Source organism: Liolophura sinensis, chromosome 2, assembly GCF_032854445.1.
Source record: "Liolophura sinensis isolate JHLJ2023 chromosome 2, CUHK_Ljap_v2, whole genome shotgun sequence".
In the NCBI taxonomy this organism is placed as follows: Eukaryota; Metazoa; Mollusca; class Polyplacophora; order Chitonida; family Chitonidae; genus Liolophura; species Liolophura sinensis.
In genome coordinates, this window is record NC_088296.1 from 15,344,653 (window position 1) to 15,368,565 (window position 23,913).

The 23,913-nt window shown below is 37.8% G+C and overlaps 1 protein-coding gene across 1 annotated transcript in view; it reads left to right on the forward strand.

The window, feature by feature from the left end:
- Positions 1 to 560: 560 nt before the first annotated feature.
- The window catches only part of LOC135462520 (neurofilament medium polypeptide-like), a 46,045-nt gene continuing 22,692 nt past the window's right edge, over positions 561 to 23,913 (forward strand). Inside the window, exons 1-11 of the mRNA XM_064739745.1 lie at positions 561 to 648; positions 2,827 to 3,014; positions 3,989 to 4,063; positions 5,252 to 5,296; positions 5,912 to 5,995; positions 7,849 to 8,045; positions 9,049 to 9,134; positions 9,341 to 9,441; positions 10,249 to 10,416; positions 11,826 to 11,892; positions 13,311 to 13,417. Coding sequence (XP_064595815.1) covers positions 2,868 to 3,014; positions 3,989 to 4,063; positions 5,252 to 5,296; positions 5,912 to 5,995; positions 7,849 to 8,045; positions 9,049 to 9,134; positions 9,341 to 9,441; positions 10,249 to 10,416; positions 11,826 to 11,892; positions 13,311 to 13,417 — 1,077 coding nt within the window. The 5' untranslated portion in view covers positions 561 to 648; positions 2,827 to 2,867. The remainder of the gene's footprint in view (positions 649 to 2,826; positions 3,015 to 3,988; positions 4,064 to 5,251; positions 5,297 to 5,911; positions 5,996 to 7,848; positions 8,046 to 9,048; positions 9,135 to 9,340; positions 9,442 to 10,248; positions 10,417 to 11,825; positions 11,893 to 13,310; positions 13,418 to 23,913) is intronic.

Consider the following 23,913-nt stretch of genomic DNA (forward strand, 5'->3'; position numbering starts at 1 on the left):
GGTGGTCATGGCAGACGTTGAGTTGAGGTACATCTTTGAGTTGAAGCTGACAAAAAGCCAGGATAACGTAATAAAATACATGAAAATTCAAATTTATGCAAACGTTCTAGAAATCCTACCCTGTTGCATTAATTATGGTCTACATAGGCCTATATGGGAAATAAGCGACCTGCGGCTACATGATGTATGTAGGCCTCTTAGGCCTATAGAAAAAAAATAATCCCAGATGTATGTGTTATCAGGAATATTAAAAAATTTACTGCAAATTTAGGAAAATGAAGAAAACACAATTTTTGTTGTTGTTCTTGAACCAGCTATATGCGGATGACCGGCTGCACTTCCTGCAGACTTTTAATTCAAACTTTTATCACTATTGATTAATTAATCTTATTGATTTGTCTTCATTTACACCCAGAGGTACTCAACACAACGCACTGAAAATGTTATAAGCAAGACGGGCCGTGGACTGAATAACATGCATGACATGATACACTGGCGAAGCAGAGCGGTTGACTGGCAACAGTGTACCACGTGACCAAAATAGTCTTTCAAGATGGCGGCTTACAGGGGAGTGCGTTCTGCGGTCGGTTAATGCAAAAATGGCTTCAAAATGACTCTAAATTGCTGAACATAATTTCTACATATTAGGCAAGTGTAAATTAACCATTGAACTACTTATGTGTGCAGTCATATTGTTTGGGAATGTCGGTCTAATATACTAATCTTCCCGGAAATGGCAAAGGGGTAAACTTTGTTTACATCGGTGTTGTTGTTGCATGTGTAATCTGTATGAAAGATGTCAGATTCCAATACCGGACATTCAACCTGTATGAAAATTTATGTTTGTCCTAAATTTTACGAATTGAGAAGTTGTCCATCTAGACTTGACTTACTTAGATTTAGCGTTACAAGGCATTTATCATATAATCTCAGCTAGCCGACCATGTAAATTTAAAAGACATAGCTGGGGCACGCTTTTCTCTCATCCCTCTGTAAAAAATACTGTGGGGATGATAGTCTGAGATTGCTCTGACGTTAAGTTCGGCAAAATTTTGTTCAGTCCTACATGGCTTTAAACCTGCGTCAGGGTGCACTCCATTTAAAAAAGCTGATGCAGTAGTGTGGAAGCTTGTCACAGCGCCTGACACCGAAATTATCCATCAGATGCCTCTCCTTGACCCTAAATTTACAATCACACATGTTCCTTACCTTTTTGTCTGCTGATTTATCGCAAGCACAACATAGATAGACTGTATCTTTAGTAATGTCCAAAGCAGTAGTGGTATGACAACCGTGACACATACGTTTAATGAACTGGTTTGAGGCCATCCTTGGACAAACAAAATTTTGCCTAACCTAACGTCAGAGCAGTCTCAGACTGTGGGGGATGAGATATTTGTAATTACCATGGAATTGTATTAAAACACAATTTGTTTTTTGTTTGTTTTTTTTTTTTTCAAAATAACCATGGTCAGTCAATTTTGTGAGTGAGTGCTTTGGGTTTAACGTCGTACTCAACAATTTTTCAGTCATATACAAGCCCCCTTGTCGCAGGACGGATATTCCACCGCTCTTTTATCTAGTGCTGCTTCACTGAGAAGACTTACCGAAGGCAAGTAAGCCGCCCCGCCCGAGACATTATACTGATACGGGTCAACCAGTTGCTGCACTATCCCCTTCATGCATAACGCCAAGCGAGGAAGTTACAATTTCCTCTTTTAGAGTCTTAGGTGTGACTCGACCAAGGATTGATCCTGGATCTATTGCTCCCGATCTGTGCTATCTGGGTCGGGTCAATCAGTTTTGTCTCTCTACACCAACACACATGTGCTTTGACTGGGGAAAAATCTCTGATTGGAATATGAACTGTTTATTGGGTGTGAGGGAGGGCAATTTTTTTTTTTTTTTTAGTTAAAGCTTACATTTGCTGAATTATTTGCAAAAATTGATTTTATACACATGTATGTATGTTGACATATTTGTTTGGTAAAAAAGTCCTACTGTATCATGTGACCTGTCAGAAATGTTACGCAGCTATTGCAGGGTCACATTTACTGTAAAATGGGCTTCTGAAAACTGTGTCCCAAGAAGTTATTTAGAGTACACAAATGAAGGAGAAAACTGAGGAGGAGAATATTTGTAAAGTTGAGAAATTTCTAAACGTAAGAGGTGTCCTTTGTGCCTCGATCTGGGACATGCGGAGACAAGTGACCTTTATATTAATGTCAAGAAAGTTTGCCTAACATTTTTCACGATGATACGGTAGGACTGTATTACGTTCAATGACAAAAGAGTGCGAAATCGAAAATCTGCCATTTTCATCCATTTAAAATCTTTCTGTACTGCAGTCAGTACTGTAAAATGATTAGTTGGTGAAGACTTCTGTGAAATGATAAGTTTAATTTACTTCAACTTGGGTTAATTTGTAACAATCCAAAGAAAAAAAATGCATTTTTTTTCTTTGGATTGTTGTAAATTTAAGGTATGAAGGTTGGTTCTGAACCGCAGATCAACTGTTTGTAAGCTATACATAATTATTCAGAAACGATGTGCACTATTCAAAGAAGCTGAATTGCACTGCTTGGAATATAAATAATGAAAGTGAATTGAAGCAAATAAAACTAATTACCAGTATTTTCAAATGTCATATACTTGATGAAACTTCTGTTTATGTTTGTTTGGTTTTTATTTTTTATTTTTTCTCTGTATTATAACTTATTATTGTTGTCATGTGTTGTGAATTATTTTATTTATTTTACATTTTTTCTTTGTTCAGTAAGACATCTGCATGTGCTGTAAATAAATATCTTGTCTGGTATGTTTTAGTAGGGTGAGACAAGAGACTAAGGAAAGCATCACAGGGCAGTATGTATTACGAGGGGACTATACAAATTGTGGATCGGGGTGATGCCCCGGCCCTGGAGGTCATTGACAGGAATGCCAGATCTCTTGCTCAGAGAGCCGCAGATGAGACCCAGGAGGAACTGAAGAGGGTCTTGTCCAGGGTGGACAACGTAAGCAGTATATTTAGTGTGAATGATGTAAAAGAAAAGACAACACTAGACCAAATTTATGTATTTGTATACTTCTATAAAGTATCACACAAGAAGTTTTATTAAACAAAGCATAACTTTCTGGTTTTGTGAGGTTGCACAACTGAGATATCTCAGTTTAATGTAAGAAAAATCACACAAATCCAAAAAGTGCTGACAGGCTATCAGTTTTGTTCATTTATTAATATATTTGATTGGTGTTTTACATCGTACTCAAGAGTATTTCACTTATATGACGGGGACCAGCATCATGGTGGGTGGAAACTGGCCAGAGCCCGGGGGAAACCCACAACCATCCAGTTTGCTGGCAGACCTTCCCACATACGGTCGGAGAGGAAGCCAGCATGAGCTGGACTTGAACTCACACCGACCGCATTGGTGAGAGGCTACTTGGTCATTACGCTACGCTAGCGCGCTAACCAACCTATCAGTTTTAATCAATCAGGCGCGAGTTATTTCTATAAAGTGAGGATGAAGCTGCTTCTACTTATGTCGCCCAGATCTACTGTAGTATTTTGCCACCCTCTTCTTAGCCTAACTTAGGCTATATTGTTTGTTCTCTTTTCAGATTCTTTAAAGTAACTCAAAAATTACTCCAACAATTAGGATGTAAGTTACAGAATGCATGACGGTCGCTTTTGCCTGTTTCATGTACATGTAAATGGTATTGGGCAGGGTCTACCAGCAATCTCTTAATTTGATACACATATATTGCCAAATGTATTTTATTTTACAACATTTTTTTTTTATTTTATCCATCATTGAGTGTTCTTATGCGTAATAAAATTACGTGATGGTACTTTTTTGACTATTGCAACTTTACCTTCATTACCAGTCCTCTGGTCTAGTTATTTGCAAGAACCTTCTAAATCTGTTTGATATTTCCAGCATTTTTATGTTTGTAATTGAGCTTCATTTTCTATACTTTATTTCAGATCTATGGATCCTATGAAAGCTTTAATGCTATGGAGACCACATTAAACTCCAGCCTGGAATATGTGGATGGGATAGTGAGTCACTATGTCTTTACTTTTAGTTTAATTCATCTTTCTATTTTTGTTGCGGGGACCTCCGTGGCTCATTTGGTTAGCGCGCTAGTGCAGCGTAATGACCCATGAGCCATTCACCAATGCAGTCGCTGTGAGTTCAAGTCCAGCTCATGCTGGCTTCCTCTCTAGCCATAAGTGGCAAGGTCTGTCAGCAACCTGCGGATGGTCGTTGGTTTCCCAGGGCTCTGCCTAGATTCCTCCCACCATAATGCGGGCCACTGTTGTATAAGTGGAATATTCTTGAGTACGGTGTAAACCACCGATGAAATAAATAAATAAAATGTTTGTTGCTGTGATATGGCTGAAATATTGTTAATGTGGCATTAAACAATAATCATTCATTCATTCTTTGTATATTTTGGTCAACATTAACTACAATATTAAAAGAGGATATATACAGAGATTTTTGACAAAAAATTTATATTTGCCAATTAAATCAAATTTTCTCTGTTCCACCAACAATAGCACAAATTACTCTCTAAATGACCTAAAATTTTACACACAAACATGCATTTTTGAAGGCAAATAAAGGTCACAAAATATTATTTTTGGTGCTGAAACTTTTCCACTAGAATATCATCCCATGTTCCAAGCATGTCGTGGGTGAAATTCATGGTCATTTAGGGTATCGCTTTTACATAAATGTCAGACTATATATGGTGTAAATATGATTGTAAAGTTAAAATACAACCTGATTTGGAAGTTTTAGGATCTTCATTACAGATTTTGAATGGTAACATGCACAGACGAGGCTGATATTTTGATACGTAATTATTTGGGCTATTCTAAAATAATAAGAAAAGAATCAACTAGATTTGTGCTGATCGATTCTTTGCCAAAAATCTCAGATATAGCCTCTTAATAATGAACACATGTAGAGTTATTGTGAACATAGATCTAGCCTCGATGGGCTTGTTTTCTTAACAGCACCGCACCATCAATCAGCTGCCTAAACTGAACATGAACGATGTGACCAAAGCTACGCAGCCATTCAAAGTGCTGTGAAAATCTTTACCCAAAGCTTTCCTCATTTATTATGTTTAGAATTTTTGATTCTAAACATATGGCGTTTTGTGGCAGAAGTTAAAGTCTTTGCCTGGGTGAGTCGTTGTTTAACCTAGTTGTTTATTTCTTTCCCTCTGTTTGCAGCAAGAGCTTGAAGAGATACTGAGGGACCACATTAAAAAGAAAAAGGTATAATTTATTTGCCCCTGCGATTGATTACAAAAGTCCATGTATAAAGGTGCTCATATTGTATCACTTTTGAAGGAGGTCTGTTAATTAAAATTGTTCCCTAACTGTGCCACTCTTGGGGTATAAAGGTGATTAAGTGTCTGTTAAGGTACCCATGTGATGTGAAAGTGGTAGAATGGAAGTGGGCTGTGTTCTAACATGTCAACTGATAAGAGGGGTGTGCCTTTCAATCATTATCTAACACAAGATGCAGGTTCGGAAATGCCCCTTGCTGGGTGCAGAATTGGTGGATTCCCAGCTTTATGCTGCTTGAGGGTTTTCTGACAATATGCAGTTTATGATGCTTGCATGGCCGTTGACCGAAGACCACTGGCCTTTCTTCCAGTAAAATGGTGTGCATGTCTGTACAGTGTACATGACCTGTGGGAAAGTTTATCAGTAACTTGCCAAAGGTTGGTGGTTTTTCCTTGACACTCTGGTTTTCTCCACCCATAAAACTGACTCTTTCGTTGGCTTGACATTAAACAACAATGAAGTAAATAAATTAATAAATGGATAAAATAGTGACTGCATCAGGTCCACATATTTTGATATTGATTGTTTTTGTTTTTCCAGTACAAACAACAGGTGACAATTTTCATTGTTGGATATCAAGACGTTTGCCATGAAAAGCTGACATTGCTGCAACAGGTGAATGAGGTAAGATATGCACAGGTATGTAGATACAGGTATGTTAAAGATATACACATGGGAAGCTGACACTGCTGTAACAGGTTAATGAGGTTAGACAAGTACAGGTATGTTAAAGATATACACATGGGGAGCTGACACTGCTGTAATAGGTTAATGAGGTAAGATATGCACAGGCATGTAGGTACAGGTATGTTAAAGATATACACATGGGAAGCTGACACTGCTGTAACAGGTTAGTGAGGTAAGACAAGTACAGGTATGTTAAAGATATACACATGGGGAGCTGACACTGCTGTAACAGGTTAGTGAGGTAAGATATGCACAGGTATGTAGGTACAGGTATGTTAAAGATATACACATGGGGAGCTGACACTGCTGTAACAGGTTAGTGAGGTAAGATATGCACAGGTATGTTAAAGACATACACATGGGGAGCTGACACTGCTGTAATAGGTTAATGAGGTAAGATATGCACAGGCATGTAGGTACAGGTATGTTAAAGATATACACATGGGAAGCTGACACTGCTGTAACAGGTTAGTGAGGTAAGACAAGTACAGGTATGTTAAAGATATACACATGGGGAGCTGACACTGCTGTAACAGGTTAGTGAGGTAAGATATGCACAGGTATGTAGGTACAGGTATGTTAAAGATATACACATGGGGAGCTGACACTGCTGTAACAGGTTAGTGAGGTAAGATATGCACAGGTATGTAAGTACAGGTGTGTTCCAGGTATGAGTCCAGTTTTTGTCTGCTTACTTCTGCTACATGTTTCATTAGATCTGCATGGTTTGAACCATGTCAACCTCTTTCGTGTCTTCAGTAAAAAGGGAGCAGGATGGGGGCCGCATGGTAATTAAGTGGCATCCCATAATTGTTGGCACTTTGCAGCCACTAGAGGGAATTTCTATCGTTCTCCTGCTCTCATACTTTGTGGGGTGTTATTCATGTTAATGTGACCTTCAGCAGATATTAAATAAAAAAAATAATAGAATAGAAAATAAAAATAAAATAGATCATTATTTTTTCTTTTTTGATAAAAATTGAAGTAAATGTATTATAAAATGAGCTTTTGTACGTGGGAGAATTTTCAAAAATAAAAAAAATTATATGCGTTGAAAAAGTATCGAGCATAAAGTTTAAAAATTGTAAGTTTTTATTTTTGTGATGTTTCGTTACACAGATGTCTGAGCTCAATGTTAGATAAGACTCACACATTCAAAAAATCTAAAACACTGCGATGTTATTTATAGTTAACTAGTTCGGTGCAAGTTTTTTTCCATAACTTGGTCGAGAATACACATGTTTCTGCTTGTATCACACTATCCTTGTTTTGGGTTTTAGCTATAATTTGTAGGGTACAAGAGATGCCAGATTAATTTTCCGGTTTCTCTGACATGACCTCAGATGATTTTCATGTTAAAAGTTGACTTATAGAAATACCAAGCAAGTCAGAAAGAAAAGATGGCTTTCACACTGGCCATTTTGGCCTGTTTCCACCCTTCTTCCAAAATAACCGTGCTTGTGTATTTGTTACCCTAATTCTTCAACCTTTTCAGTTTTTTTTTTGGACCCATTTATGTGTAATTATTCGTTACATTGTGTGTGTGTGTACACACCTTGCTTTTGTCCATTGTATGACTTAAAGAGGTGCAACTTATATTTTGAAACATTCTGAGAGAACTGTGGAGTGCAGTGAAATAATTTTATCAAGCTTACACCTTTAATGACGCAAACAAGTCATTTTTAGTGCCATTTTTATAATAATTGTATACCTAAATTTCACTGAAAAAAGTGCTTTTGTGGTTGAAAATGTGTACATTTGTACAAACGTTTTGCCCATTTTATTTCCAGTTTTTCATGACCAATGCCAAAAACTTTGAAAAGGAAAACTGGGATGATCCCACACCTGAAATTGATTTGGATGATGTTGCCTCGAAAATAGAAGACTCGTTGAATACAGCAGAGGAGCTGACTGGGCGATTGTCTGAAATTAACAAGGAGATGGTGTCCTACTTAACCAGTCATGCCTCGCACAAAGGAAGCCATAAGTAAGTCAGTTAATTCACACAGTCATCATTGCTATTCTTCAACCAGCTATTAAAGAATGCTTGAAGGGCTTGACTTTTATTGCTTAGTACAGAGTTTAGGATGTGGCTTAACATATAAATGTACAAAACAGCGTCTCATCTCTTTTGTTGAGGCGTAAAATTGGTTTAATATACAGTTTTCCTAAGGCCCCTGTGGTGATCATTCAAGTACTTCAGTAGTCTGTTGTGGTGTTGTGGTCGTCACCAATCAGAACTAACTAATATTTTATTGGGGGGAGGGGAGGGGAGGGAGCACACAAACTGAAGGGTGCTAAGCTACTCTTTTGTGTTCCCAGTATGTCCATTGATGATGTCTTTTCAGAGTATTGTCGACCATTGAAGGGAAATATGCATAAAATAGAGGGGTTGTTAACAAATATAAAATAAGTCCCAAATATCAAAAGTTTTTTTCTCATTTTTTTTTGCCATATCTTTTTTCATTTTCCTTTGAAATCCATATTCTTCATTTTATAGTGCCTTTTCATGCATTCTTTAAGGGTTTACTCCAGGGATAGTCCATATAGATGTGTGGAATGTCATGAATGGGTAATTCTTTTCGATGCTCATGATCTCATGATCATGATCTCATGCCCATGATCTCATGATCAAAGCCTTTCCTCCACTCTTTATGTTACTTTTTGTAAAGGTGTATAACCTGAAATGAAGATGTGAAATATTCTCAAACTTTGTGTAACTTCTTTAATACCATTTATTAAGGTAAAGTTTTGTAATAAAATGTGAAACTTTTATCTCTGTTCAAGTGTTTGGTGGTCACAAATCAGTGATGGCCTTCCTAGTCTGTATTTAAGCTAATAAAAGTGTACAATCTTGATACAGCTTTTAAAAATTACATTTTGTAACTGACCCCTGAAGCATTTTTCACTTATGGATAGAAGTAGTATGTGGTTACATCCAGTGGTTTTTAATTTTCAATTTTTAATAACTGAATTTCATTGTTCTGCAGAGCGAAGAAGAAGATGGAAAAATCTCTGCAGCAAGCAAAAGATGACATCAATTCACTCAGTGAGAGGTTATTGGCAGCCCAAGCAGGTAATACATCAGATCGTCTGATTGGTTAGTGTCATACAGAAAGGTGCTGTGTCATTGGTTAATAAGTTTATAGCTTATTTTAAACAGATAAATTAAACACACATCACACACACATAGAGGAGAGAATATAACCAGTTTCCAGTTAAAAGTAGTAAAATAAATACATAAATAAATAAATTTAGTGGTGTTTGACATTATAATTTCAGAGGTGGATGCCAAGGAAGAAAAGATCTCGACTTTACTGAAACAGGCTGAGGCTAAGCATATGGAGGTGCAGAGATACAAAACAGCTGCTGAAGTGGCAAAGGTTTGTATATGGTGAATTAGGTTCTAACTGACACGATATGTTATCTGCATGTCCAGTGGGGTACATGGGGTATTAACGTTGTGTAATGGCTCTGTGTGAATTTCACACCCAGGGTTTAAATGTCGATATAACCTAGCTTCTCGAGTGAGTGAGCGCTTGGGGTTTAACGTCGTACTCAACGATTTTTCAGTCATATGACGATGAACCCTAGCTTCTCGACACACAAATGAAGATTTTTTTTTGCTGTACAATACTGATGAAATAGAAAACTAGTCTTGCGTATGTAAACAAGCGTGAGGTAGGAACATTGTTGTGAGCCATGTCCACTGCAGACAGCGCTAATATGGAAGTGGGACATCACAATGATCTGCCATGGAATGGAGGACGTGTCACAAAAAATAAAACTGCGTCAAAGAATAATGACCTCAGCTGAACTCATCATCCTGATTCTGATGCAGTAATTCTGCTGTACAGAAACTTAATTTAAATCATTTTTTCTTTTTTTTGTTCAAGAATAGCTGTCAAATTTGAGAACATTCATGAGTATACAGATACAAAGTATAAGAAAAAAACATAATAGATGTAAAAATTTATTCAAAATTCTTTTCTATGTCCATGTTTGAGAAGCAAGTACTCAGTGTTAATAAATAATGCATGCTTATATATTAGCCCACAGAACTGGCAAGTATACTGTTTTATAGACTGTCTTTCCACTTATCTGAAGTGACAGCATTGGATTATCTGGGTTATCCCTGTCAGAGTTATCCCCTCTTATTTTGCTGAGTAATCTCCCTTCCTCCAACTCAGAAAAACATGAAGGATACAGAGCGGTTGCAGCAGGAGTTTGACAAGAGGGGCGTACTGCTGCAGGAGTACCAGAATAAGGTAGAAAGTTTGGGGCTGGAGTTGACGCAGACCAGCCTAAGTAAGGCCAAATCAGAAGAGAGGTTTAGTCACTCCGGACAGGACAACCTGGTAAGTGTTCAGTTCAAATTTTCCACTGATTTACTTCATGCATATGATGCTTAGGGTTAACGTCGTACTTTATCATTTTTCGGTCATATGACGACGACGAGTCATTAGGTGTGTGTAATTATATATCGTGTCTTGTTGTGGCAGGGCGAGTGCTGCTGCCACTGATATACTATGCTGAAGACATCAGACATGACACCCTAACCAGTCACATTATACTGACACCGGGCCAACCAGTCCTGTTTCCTTGCCCTCACCTCTCAGTGTTGTTTGCCAAGCCAGGCAGCAGCACGTGCCATTTTTAAAATCTTTGGTATGAACCGACCCGGGTTTGATCACGTGTCTCCCAACTTCAATACGGACCTTTGGGCATGCAGGTCAACAGAGTAACATTTGACAACATAACCCTACAAACTGTCTTGCAGTTTGACAACATGGATAAAATGAGCACACCTAAATCAGCAACTGCATGTTTGGCTAAAACAACATTATCTGACATCAGTTTTAATCATATTATGTACCTGATAAATCAGATGATTTGATCATCTAACTATCACCGCCATGATATCCGGATTGTTAAGGTCCGTTTGAAATTTGAACCATCTAAATATCATGACATAAAAATATAGAAGTGGACTAGAATCACAGCTCTACCATGTGTTTTAGTGTGATAGAGTCACATATAAAAAACACAAATATATATTTCTTCAAGAAATGCAGTGAATACTCCATGTCATTTATTAAAATTTCCCAGAAGTCAACTCCTACATTTCTGCGATAAGAAGTAAAATGTACAAATGCTGTTGCGATGACCAGTAACTGTAAAGTATGAGTACTAAATTTTGTACTTCTATATCAACCTTCAATGACCCTACAGTGCGCACTCATACGTTTATGGTGATATTTCTGTTAGCTGGTAAATGCCATTTAAAGTGCGGCTGAAAAATCAATGGTTTTTTTATTAGCGGCTTGAAATTCTGCAGGTTTTTTTTTATTTGTTCCGCTACATGCATTTTGTTTTCAGTGTGAACAGATTTGTATGGAAGCAGGGTTATAAAACTGTAATGAATGTATAATTCATACGAATTTGTAGCATTTGAAATGACTGCCATCATTCACAAATCTGAAAATCCCCAAATGTCATCACAAAAGTGAAAGATGCATCATACATGTGCACCTTCCCAAATGTCATCACAAAAATGAAAGATGCTTCATAGAGAAACATGAAATACAAAATAATAGGAGATGTAATATTGAGACAAGGACAGTTGAGAATATTTAATGTAAAAAATCTGCCCTAAAATTAGTGACTGCATTTCGTATGAGTGAAATATTTTTTGAGTATGGCATAAAACTCCAATTAAATCTATCAGATAAGTAAATTCATCTTATTGCTCATTTTTGTCTTGCAGAAGAAAATCTCAGAACTTCAACAGCTTGTTCAGGAAAAGCAAGTGGCTTTGGATGAAGCAAAGAGAGGTAAAATGTTATATTATATTTTCATAAATTAAGTTCTCAAAATTTCAGAGACATTTTGTGATTTTATTGTTCCTGGTTTTGGACAGATTGAAGAATGTTGGGGTTTACAGGGCAAATTTTTAATAAGGAAGATGTATGTTTTCTTTATATTTTAGAGAAATGCAGGATTTACAGAATTGTGATTGAATTTTAAGTTCCTAATTTATAAATTTAGCTTTGACAATATCAGTGTATATTAAGGTTTACTGTACATGTATTTCTCCTAAAGGTTAACATTTTTCTAGTGACATCTAGTGACACGTTCTCCTCGAGTTTGATTCATCCACCTACTGGGGTGGGTGGGGCTGGGGGGGTGGGGGGGGGGGGGGGGTGGGGGGGGGGGGGGGGAAGAAGTTCTTGTGAAGCCTGATTAATTCCTTACTCAGCAAAATTAACTGTTGCCATCAAAAGTATCATTTTAAGGCCTTTGTGTGCTTCTGAAAGTGTTTTTTTACACACGCTACCAATCTTTAGGTGAAACTCTGTACTTCACACTGATTCTACTGGAGCCCATTTCACAAAATTCTGTAGCTGTCTAAGGTCTGTTAGTTTTATTTAGCCGACTACCGTAAGTACCGCCGTCGTATAAGTGAAATATTCTTGAGTACGGCGTAAAACACCAATCAAATAAATAAACCGTAAGTAGGCTACGAAAACAACTGACAAGGCCATTCCACAAAAGTAATACTGTCTAAAGCTTACCACAGCCGGCCATGTGGCCGATATCCATCAGTTTGATTGGTTTAGTCAATGCTCATATTTGTTAAATTATATCCAAAATATAAATATATTATATTACTATGTATAAATAACAGGAAAAGGTGATAATGTCTCTTTCAGTTTCATTTTTGACACAGTTTGTTAACAAGCAACAATGACTCTCACACCAACAACAACGTATGCATTTCGATGGTTTGCAAGCTTTAAAAAAACACTTTTGTCTGCTGTATGAAGGTGATTTCTTCCTACTTTTGTAGAATCAATAAATTAACTTCAAAAAATGGAGCACATAACTTTGATGTTGCCTGGCCACAAACAGGGCTGGCTAGGGATTTTGGGCTAACTTTCAAAATCTAGGACAAAAAGCTACAGCCGAGGGCCAGATATTTTCTTTGTGAAACGGGTTAGACAAAATTGCTAGTCGGCCAAGTTAGCCGTCTAAGCTTAACCTTCAGACTTTTTGTGAAACAGGCCCCTGAGGCTCACAGTGAGGAGGTTTGTCCGGTACCTGACAAAGGTTGATGGTTCTCTGGGTGCTGTGGCTTTGTCAGGAGGTTTGTCCGGTATCTGACAAAGGGTGATGGTTCACCCCTAAACTTGAACTTAACTGAAATATTCTTGAGTGAAAAAATAATTGATTTCCTTGTTTGGAACGGCAGATTTAGAGAGGCTGCATGAGATGCAGATCCTGTCCTTACAGGAAGCTCACCAGGCGGAAATGGACGATCTGCAAAAGACGCACGCTGCTGAAATCCAGCAATTAATGGTAAGACACGTCAGTACACATATGGCCTTTTGTGAATGAATATGTGATTTCGTTGGTGCATATTGACAACCAGTACTAGGCGACGTCCCTTTGGTGCATACGTGATGTCGTATCTGTGCAGTGAACTTAGACAGATATGTTTAGATACAAATTTATAATATTGTGTTAAATTTTGTATGGGACAATATTTCATTACCAGTACACCTTTGAATTTCATTACCAGTACACCTTTGGATTTCAGTGGCGTTGTGTTTCATCTTTAACTTGCAGATGTACTCTGTGATTTTTTTATCTAACGTAGTCAAATCACCGTAACTCTGAACCTTAGTTACCTTTTTATTTCGCCCATTTTCCTTTTCGCCCCCATGTTAGTTTCATGTATTTATGACGTTCCAAAACATTGACCAAATCGTTATCGCCAGGCCTATGAGGTTGCAACATTGCAAAAATTACTTTGCAATCCATGTACATGTACAGAGTTATTTTGTCATTTTGTTTCAGCTTTATATTCCTATTGGTATACATCTGTAGAATCCGCCTATAAACTTCTGTTGTTAAGTTGTTTTATTGTTAATAATTATCTAATAATTATGATGAAAATATAACAACATCTTTTTATTTCAGAAAAGTGTTTATGAACATTGGTACGAAACTGTAATTACATGCTTTAGTTTGTTGACTTTTGCTCTGAAGTACATTTAGTACAGTCACTGGTGTTGGCTGAGAACCAAACAGTGATATAGATGTATATCACCAAGCAGATAGGTAATAAGATGAAAGTGACCGCATAAGATTGATTTCCTGTGTGCAGTGTTTGGAGTATTCTCTATGTAAAAACGAAAAAAGAATATACTATGATAGGAAATGGAACTGTCTGACGTATGTTGTAGAGATATAAAGTGTTCTTAGCTAAGGGCTATTGAAGTGTGCTTCATGAAACCAGCCCCTGTACTCTAGAAATGTGAATGAGTGAAAGCATTGTTTTGGATTTTAAAGTAACAGGGAGTGGAATTTTGTATGTAGAGTAATAAACTTGTGGTACCAGGCATTTAGCTTTCACATTTGCTGTGGTAACATCATGAACATGTGGTAAAGACCTGTGATTGATGGACACCGTATAGTGGAGGTGTGTCAGGAAGTGCATGCATTCCAGGTTCTGGCCAGCATTAACAAGCGTGTTCTTGAGCGCTTGTGTAAAATTGTATATGATTATTATTATTATTATTATTATTATTATTATTATTATTGTGGCCGAGGTTGTTAGCATGCCAGCAAGGCGCAATGACCCAGGAACCCCTCACCAGTGCAGTCGCTGTGAGTTCAAATCCAGCTGATGCTGGCTTCCTCTCCAGCCATAAATGGGAGGTATGGCAACAACCTATGGATGGCTTTGGGTTTCCTGCAGGTTTTGCCCTTTTTCATCCCACCGTAATGCTAATTGAAATATTATGTTAAAACACCAATCAAAAAAATAAATAAGTACATAAATATAAATGTAATTGCATTTATCTGACTTTGATATTATAATTATAATGTTTTTTACGTTGATTCTCATAAGCCTTCTTGTGAGAAGGTGTATCAGTTAGCTTCAATTTTCAGATTTTACAGAAAATTTCACGATGTAAAGTGTTCTTTAATTTAACAAATATGTGATTTTTTGTGACATTTAGCCTGGAGAGAAGCCATGCACTAAGATTTGTCTGCAGTGTAAACACTCAGGAATGCATCAGTATTACACATAGTAGCTTACTTAAAATAAAACATATATTTATTTATTTATTTGATTGGTGTTTTACACTGTACTCAAGAATATTTCACTTATATGACGGCGGCCAGCATTATGGTGGGAGAAAACCAGGCATAGCCCAGGGGAAACCCATGACCATCCGCAGGTTGTTGGCAGACAAAATACAATATATAAATGAGTTGGTGAGACAGGGTAAAGCAAATATAAACATAGCCTTTTTTCTGAAGTTTTGTGTTTTATCATATTGACAAATTTTGTATTTTCTCACATTCCATATTTACTATACAGATTCCATATTTACTGTATTCTTTATTGTACAGAGTTTATACACTGCATGTTTATTTAATAGAAGCCCTTTATTAATCAGAGCTAGGCAAACAACAGAGCATAAACTTAGACAGAATTAATGAACAAGCACATACATGATAGTGGTGGCAGTATATCAAAATTAATACAGCCTATATGTATATGTTGTTAAGTAGACCATTCGGAGCAGACAAGCTATGGCCTTTCATCAAAGCAAAGTATTTCTGTCATCTGTGGTAAATGATCTGTGGTATTCCTGAGCGCTAAAATTGGGTGACCTTGTTAGTGATTAGGTTTACGAATGAGCCAAGGCATATAAAGACCTCAACACAGGGTTAAATGACCCCGAAAATGCTGAAAATATAGCTGGTGACAGGTGAGCCCTGGTTTCCATTGGATACCAGACCTTTGTAAACATGTGGATCGTATGTCATCTTTGTTTGAGGTTTGTTGAATGGTTGGGGCGTACAGATCTCCTACAGTCGTTGCTGTTCCTGGTAATTGGTGGCCTAGAGTGGTGTCTTAGTTTTGGGATACACAGTCTGTTCATATTGAGGGCATATCATAATTCCCCAAAAACACCATTCTCAAAGCTCTGTAGTTAACAAACATTTACCTGTCCAAGTCATATAGTAACTCATATAATAAGTCAGTTTTTCATCGACGGGATTTGTTTAAACTTTGAAAACAAAGAGAAAAAAAAGGTTTTATTTATAAGTTTAACTATAGCTTAGATTTTGCATCATTTAAAGTGTACATGACTTGTATGTATGTTACAGCTGTTTGTATACAGCTTTGGCAGTTGACAGGAATTTACTCCAGGTACTCTGGTTCAACTCTCCCATGCCTCCGTGACTTAGGTGGTTAGCGTGCTAGCGCAGCGTAATAACTCAGGAGTCTCTCACCAATGCGGTCGCTGTGAGTTCAAGTCCAGCTCATGCTGGCTTCCTCTCTGGCTGCATGTGGGAAGGCCTGTCAGCAACCTGCGGATGGTTGTGCATTTCTCCCGGGCTGTGCCGGGTTTCCACCCACCATAATGCTGGCCGCCGTCGTGTAATTGAAATATTCTTGAGTACAGCGTAAAACACCAATCAAATAAATAAATAAATTAGCACTTGTCCCTCTTTTGATATAAGTATAAAGCATTACTGTCAGATATGTATTTTGTTTTGTCTCTACTTGGTTCCTTACCTCTGTGTTTGTGTTTTGTTGGAAACATGCATGTAGAGAGAAATTTAGCCTCCAGATAGAGCTCTATGTATCTGAACTTTGTCTGCTCTCAATCATGAAGCTTGGGAGGTTATATTAACCTGAAGGTTAGAAGCCATACGTGTACAGTCATGAAACTTGGGTGGCTATATGAACCTGAAGGTTAGAAGCCATACGTGTGCAATCATGAAGCTGGGGTGGCTATATGAACCTGAAGGTTAGAAGCCATACGTGTGCAATCATGAAGCTTGGGTGGCTATATGAACCTGAAGGTGAGAGGCCATACATGTACAATCATGAAGCTTGGGTGGCTATATGAACCTGAAGGTTAGAAGCCATACTTGTGCAATAATGAAGCTTGGGTGGCTATATGAACCTGAAGGTTAGAAGCCAAACATGTACAGTCATGAAGCTTGTGTGCCTATATGAACCTGAAGGTTAGAGGCCATACGTGTGCAGTCATGAAGCTTGGGTGGCTATATGAACCTGAAGGTTAGAAGCCATACGTGTACAGTCATGAAGCTTGGGTGGCTATGTGAACCTGAAGGTTAGAAGCCATACGTGTGCAACCATGAAGCTTGGGTGGCTATTTGAACCTGAAGGTTAGAAGCCATACGTGTGCAATCATGAAGCTTGGGTGGCTATATGAACCTGAAGGTTAGAAGCCATACGTGTACAATCATGAAGCTTGGGTGCCTATATGAACCTGAAGGTTAGAAGCCATACGTGTGCAATCATGAGGCTTGGGTGGCTATATGAACCTGAAGGTTAGAAGCCATACGTGTACAGTCATGAAGCTTGGGTGGCTATTTGAACCTGAAGGTTAGAAGCCGTACATGTACAATCTTGAAGCTTGGGTGGCTATATGAACCTGAAGGTTAAAAGCCATACATGTGCAATCATGAAGCTTGGGTGGCCATGTGAACCTGAAGGTTGGAAGCCATACGTGTACAATCATGAAGCTTGGGTGCGTATATGAACCTGAAGGTTAGAAGCCATACGTGTGCAATCATGAAGCTTGCTTGCCTATGTGAACCTGAAGGTTGGAAGCCATACGTGTGCAATCATGAAGCTTGTGTGCCTATATGAACCTGAAGGTTAGAAGCCATACATGTACAATCGTGAAGCTTGGGTGCCTATATGAACCTGAAGGTTAGAAGCCATACGTGTGCAATGATGAAGCTTGGGTGGCTATGTGGACCTAAAGATTGGAAGCCATACGTGTATAATCATGAAGCTTGGGTGTCTATATGAACCTGAAGGTTAGAAGCCATACGTTTGCAATCATGAAGCTTGCGTGCATATATGAACCTGAAGGTTGGAAGCCATACGTGTGCAATCATGAAGCTTGGGTGGCTATATGAACCTGAAGGTTAGAAGCCATACATGTACAATCATAAAGCTTGCGTGCGTATATGAAGCTGAAGGTGAGAGGCTATACATGTACAATCATGAAGCTTGGGTGGCTATATGAACCTGAAGGTGAGAGGCTATACGTGTACAATCATGAAGCTTGGGTGCCTATATGAACCTGAAGGTTAGAAGCTATACGTGTACAATCATGAAGCTTGGGTGGTTATATTAACCTGAAGGTTGGAGGCCATACTTGTGCAATCATGAAGCTTGGGTGGCTATATGAACCTGAAGGTTAGAAGCCATACGCGTGCAATCATGAATCTTGGGTGGCTATATGAACCTGAAGGTTAGAGGCCATACTTGTGCAATCATGAAGCTTGGGTGGCTATATGAACCTGAAGGTTAGAGGCCATACTTGTGCAATCATGAAGCTTGGGTGGCTATATGAACCTGAAGGTTAGAGGCCATACGTGTGCAATCATGAAGCTTGGGTGGCTATGTGAACCTGAAGGTTAGAAGCCATACGTGTACAATCATGAAGCTTGGGTGGCTATATGAACCTGAAGGTTAGAAGCCATCCATGTACAATCATGAAGCTTGGGTGGCTATATGAACCTGAAGGTTAGAAGCCATACGTGTACAATCATGAAGCTTGGGTGCCTATATGAACCTGAAGGTTAGAAGCCAAACATGTACAATCATGAAGCTTGGGTGCCTATATGAACATGAAGGTTAGAAGCCATACGTGTACAATCATGAAGCTTGGGTGGCAATATGAACCTGAAAGTTGGAAGCCATACGTGTACAATCATGAAGCTTGGGTGGCTATATGAACCTGAAGGTTGGAAGCCATAAGTGTACAATCATGCATATGACCTAATATTTCGTCCATGACTATTTAAAATTAAATGTAGTTATTTGCCTGGTAATGAGAGTTCTGTTGATCTTAGAAATGTGTTTGGGGGTTTGTTTGGGCAGTAGATAGCATGATATCCTACTGTAAGTAAGTTTCTGCACAGAAAGCATTGGTTATGACCTTGACCTTATTTGAGTCTAAAAAGTGCACCTTTATTCTGGCAAATATTTTGAGCAGTGTAATAAGCTGTATAACGCACTCTGTGATCTGTGTAATTTTAGACAGGTAATACCACCAGGTCTTACAATCAGCTAATTAGGCCAGGTGTGGGACCTCTGTGGTTTTTGTCACCAGGTTTCTCATTGGTCCTTTGTGTTTACACGGTGATTTTGGCAGAGCTACTCAGGCTGTTATGCGTGGCTGTGAAAAACTCTGGTACCTTTTTTTTTTTTTTTTTTATTCAAAGGCTTCAGTCAATCACCATGGATCCATTGTGATTGTTTGTATACTTGGCTGGACTATAATCTAACAGAGTAATAGGCTTTTGGTGTATGAACTAGCTTACAGGCTGTGAGATATTCTTGTGAGGGCCGTAACTGTGACATGTACATGTGTGTTTGTCCATCGTCCAAAGTTAGCGGTTCATCCGTACTGAAATCGTGTTGTAAGAGTTGTAGCAATTATAGACATGGATACCCTAGTATGTGTGAAGACTCATGCTTTAGTTGTTTGATTAGTTGTTTGAGGCATGTTGGGAGCAGTTTAGTGGTGCTGGTGTGAGATATATGCACTTCCATTAATAGAACAACGGCCATATGAACCGTGTCCATCTGTCTATGGGCGCATGATCTACTGGACTTAATGTGCCATCTTAATTTGTTGGTGATTCCGACCAGATTGAGGCATTTGGACAAGTTCCCTGTGGATTTACCATTTTCTAGTGTCTTCACAGAGAGTTTCAAACAGAAGATTTTGAAATTCTTGGATATGACTTATACAAGCAGTTTTCTGGCAGTTTATGTGTTTGTATAACAGTTTGTATGAGAGTTTGTATGAGAGTTTTTGTAAGAGTTTGTATAACAGTTTGTGTGACAGTTTGTATGACAGTTTGTATAACAGTTTGTGTGACAGTTTGTATGACAGTTTGTATGAGAGTTTGTGTAACAGTTTGTGTGACAGTTTGTATGACAGTTTGTATAACAGTTTGTATGTTCATGCAGGGACAGGCTTGCATGTTTAAATGGCATCTTTCATCTCCAACAATATCAGGCATTAATGGCTAATAGGTATCAAAAATGTTATAAGATTAGGAAGTTTAAATGTTCTGGTGAGAAAATATTAAAGTAAGTGTTCATCAGGGAATCAAATAATGGGAATCAAATAATGGGAATATATGAAAAGCATGTAGTATGAAACTATCTGTTTAACAAGTCATTAAATAATGCAGATTGATTGGATCGTCTTAGAAAAAAATAATACATTGTGTCTGATTAACCAGTGTTTTGAATTATTCTGAGGACGGCTGGAGGGGAGGGAGGGGTAGAGAAATACTCTGCACAGTTTTGTGAAGCTTACATCTTTAATGACACAAACTATTTTTACCATCATTTTCATAATAATTATCTGCAGAAATCCCACAGAAAAAAAGGGCTTTCACGGCTGAGAAGGTTGAAGATTTACATGGTGATAATGTCCTCAGCTCTTTTATCTCATAATGTTTGTGCCCATTTAACTGAGTTCAGCGCAGATTTATACAGTTTAGAATTTCATTTGCAACATTTTGCAGTTCAGCTGCTGAGGGTCTGAGATGTGATTTTGACTGCAAATTTGTAATAACTAATTCTAAAATAATATTTATTTATATACAGGCATATATTTGATTAGTATCTAACACGAAATGCTGTGGCTGTGAGTTCAAGTCCAGCTCATGCTGGCTTCCTCTCTGGCCGTATGGGGGAACGTCTGTCAGCAACCTGTGCATGGTCGTGTGTTTACCCTGGGCTCTGTCAGGTTTCCTCCCACCATAATGCTGACCGCCGTCATATAAGTGAAATATTCTTGAGAACTGCGTAAAACACCAGTCAAATAAATAAATAAATAATTCTAACACCATACAGTTAGGCATAAAGAATGTTTCACTTATAGGATGATGGTCACCGGGTTTATGAGCAAAGGAAATGATCAAGTTGCCAGCTAGTCAAATGATAGAAGAGAGTGTTTATTTGTACTGAGTGGTGAACTGTATATAATTGACATTGAAGTCATGTTTGCTTTGAAATTATGGAAGCCATTTGACAGCCAAATGTAAAAGCTGTCATCATGCTGTCTGACATGTCGTGCTGTGTGTACTCAGGTTGTTGACACTGCTCTTTATGAAGTTATTAGCATTGCTTGATTTTCCTGATTGCGCTCATTAAACACTTGAACTGAATACACACTCATTTATTTGTTTAGCTTGCGATTCGTGGAACTATTATTAAAGTTCTTCAGAGTTGGTCTGAAGATTATGAAGAGAAAGTGCACATTTTGTTAGTCAGTGTTTGTTATGAGGATAGTGCAAGTATATAGCGTCCATTGGTTCTCATGCCTGCTGGCCTCTTTCACAAGACTACAATTTTTTCGTAACCTTTTCGGTAAGAGAGGTTTTCTCGGTAATAAGCAACCATAAGACAACATGGTTTATAATAAATGTTATGAAAGATTAGTTTACAAAGTTTTGTGAAATTGTTCCCAGGGTTCTAACCTAGCACTGTACATGTAGAGCATGAGTGTAAGAGCGGAGTGAAAGTACTGTACATCTTCAACATTTTCACATGTTTGTTAAGGTGTTTATTCAGGCTTATTTTGAAGACATTATTCTGTCTTGACTGATAACATTATCCTTCTGATGAATCCCTGAAACTGGTCAATCTAACCACTGTAGTTTTGTTTCCAAAATCAAATTAAAAATGTGCTGAAATTGTACTGAAAGTTGCCCTTTTATGTGTGAAAAGGCTGAGGAGTTGAGGATACCTGCAGTTCGAAAAATGTTACAAAAATAACAAACCTGTCTAATTTCTGTTTCATGCCAGCTAAAGGTTTCATTTGACATTTGTATTCATGTACTTCATTTTAATAGTCATTGCTTTGCTTTTCACATTAGTAACATCTGTATTATTCTACATTGTACTCACCGGTCTGAAGGTCCTGTCACTTCTTCTCTGTCTACCTTTCTTACTGATGTTTCCTTTATGTTTCATTTTGTCACAATAAACAAATTCACATCACAGGGGGAATCCCCATGAAATCCCCATTGGTACATGGATGCATGTGTAACATTTTGTCATGTCACTGGTGAACATTGCTGCATCCAATGAATAGACAATCCTGGGTCACATAGCCAGTTAAAAATCTTCGAACACTTTCCTCACCAAATATCATCGTCCACACTGGTCCTTGAACTTTGAAAAAACTATATATACTTTTAAGGAAAAGTCCTTGAAAGTGTTTGATTTATCGGTGTTAAATATTGTATTGCATTATTTATGTGTGAAATGGACAGATAAATCAGGTACCAAATTAGCACCAATTAATTTCCACATCGAGGTCTGTGCTTACTGAATGGTACTTGAAATTCCTCGAAAACCATTTTCCTTCAAGGGTGGAGAGCCCTGTAGAATTCCTAATCACTGTGACACACAAGGATTTACACGTACCATGAAACACCAAGCGGAGGTTACACTGGTGTACCATCTGTGCTGAACCCTTTGATTCCCTCCATGGAAATTAAAGTGTTTAAAAAAGTTGGAAATTCTTGGAAATTCCTAAAGCTCACAAGCTGCAGTTCTGTAATGCTTTGGTTTAAGTTGCAGACCATCACATGCAATGATATATCTTCAAATTTCTTATAAGTATCAAATATATAGTCTGATTTAAGACATGTCTGTATTGAGCGACGTGTGAGGGCTTTTACCACTTTCGTAAGTGTCTTTGGTATGGTATTGGTTTTAATACTCTATATGCTGAATATATTGTGTCTGCATATTCAGCTACTTTGGGTGCTCAGGACAATCTCTTATTTAAAAGTCTTCAAAGCAAGCATTGTATGTATTATGCCAGTCCAGTGGACAGATAGTGAACAGAATTTAATTATGGCATGTCCAACTCAGCCCTAACAACAATAGCCACAAGGAAGTTCTTAGCTGATAGAAATTTTTAAGGCCAAGCATAAAATATCATTGTTTCCATCTACCACAAACATGACAGAGACAGTATCAAGATAGCATGAGTTGAAATGTTTTCTTGTTTTAACCACTTAGTTTCTGCTGGCAGAATGTACATGAAGATTATATGTACACCTTGGAAAAAAAAATATTGCACTTCTCAATAGACTTATAAGTTCAACAACATGAGGGTGAGTGGCACAATATATTTTTAGAATTCCGAGTCTCCAGTTTTAGAATGTGAAATTTACCTGGATATCTGTGAACAGTAGACCCCTTGGTGAGGCACAAATTTTTGAGTTGTTATGAATGGCATAAAACAGCATTCAGTAATAAATGAATGTTAAAGTAAATCGAAACACCATTCAGTGATAAATAAATATTAAAGTAAATCAGATATGTTTCTGAGTGGCCTGAAATTTGATGGACTGAACTGTCAAGAACGGTGTAGTAATATAAACCCATGGGAAACATTTTATTAGCATTAATTAATGGATTGCTGAAGGTGAAGGTCATATGAAAGCTACTTGACTTAATGTACAGCTAAACACTTGACTGTAGGCTTTGAACGTTCCTTTACCTGGAAGAATGAAAGGGACCTTCTTTTGTGTTGACAATAGTTTATAATACATGGTACGGTGATAGAGTAAACAGCACTGTTAGAATAACAATAGAATGTCTGGGAAGATTTCAGTCTTTGATCTTATTGTCGTATGGAAATGGTGTATTTGGATCTTGGAATTGGAGTAGCTGTACACAAAGGACAATTTGAAGTCAAGAGGAGCTTAATTCTATGGGTAAAGTAATTTTGATGCCCATG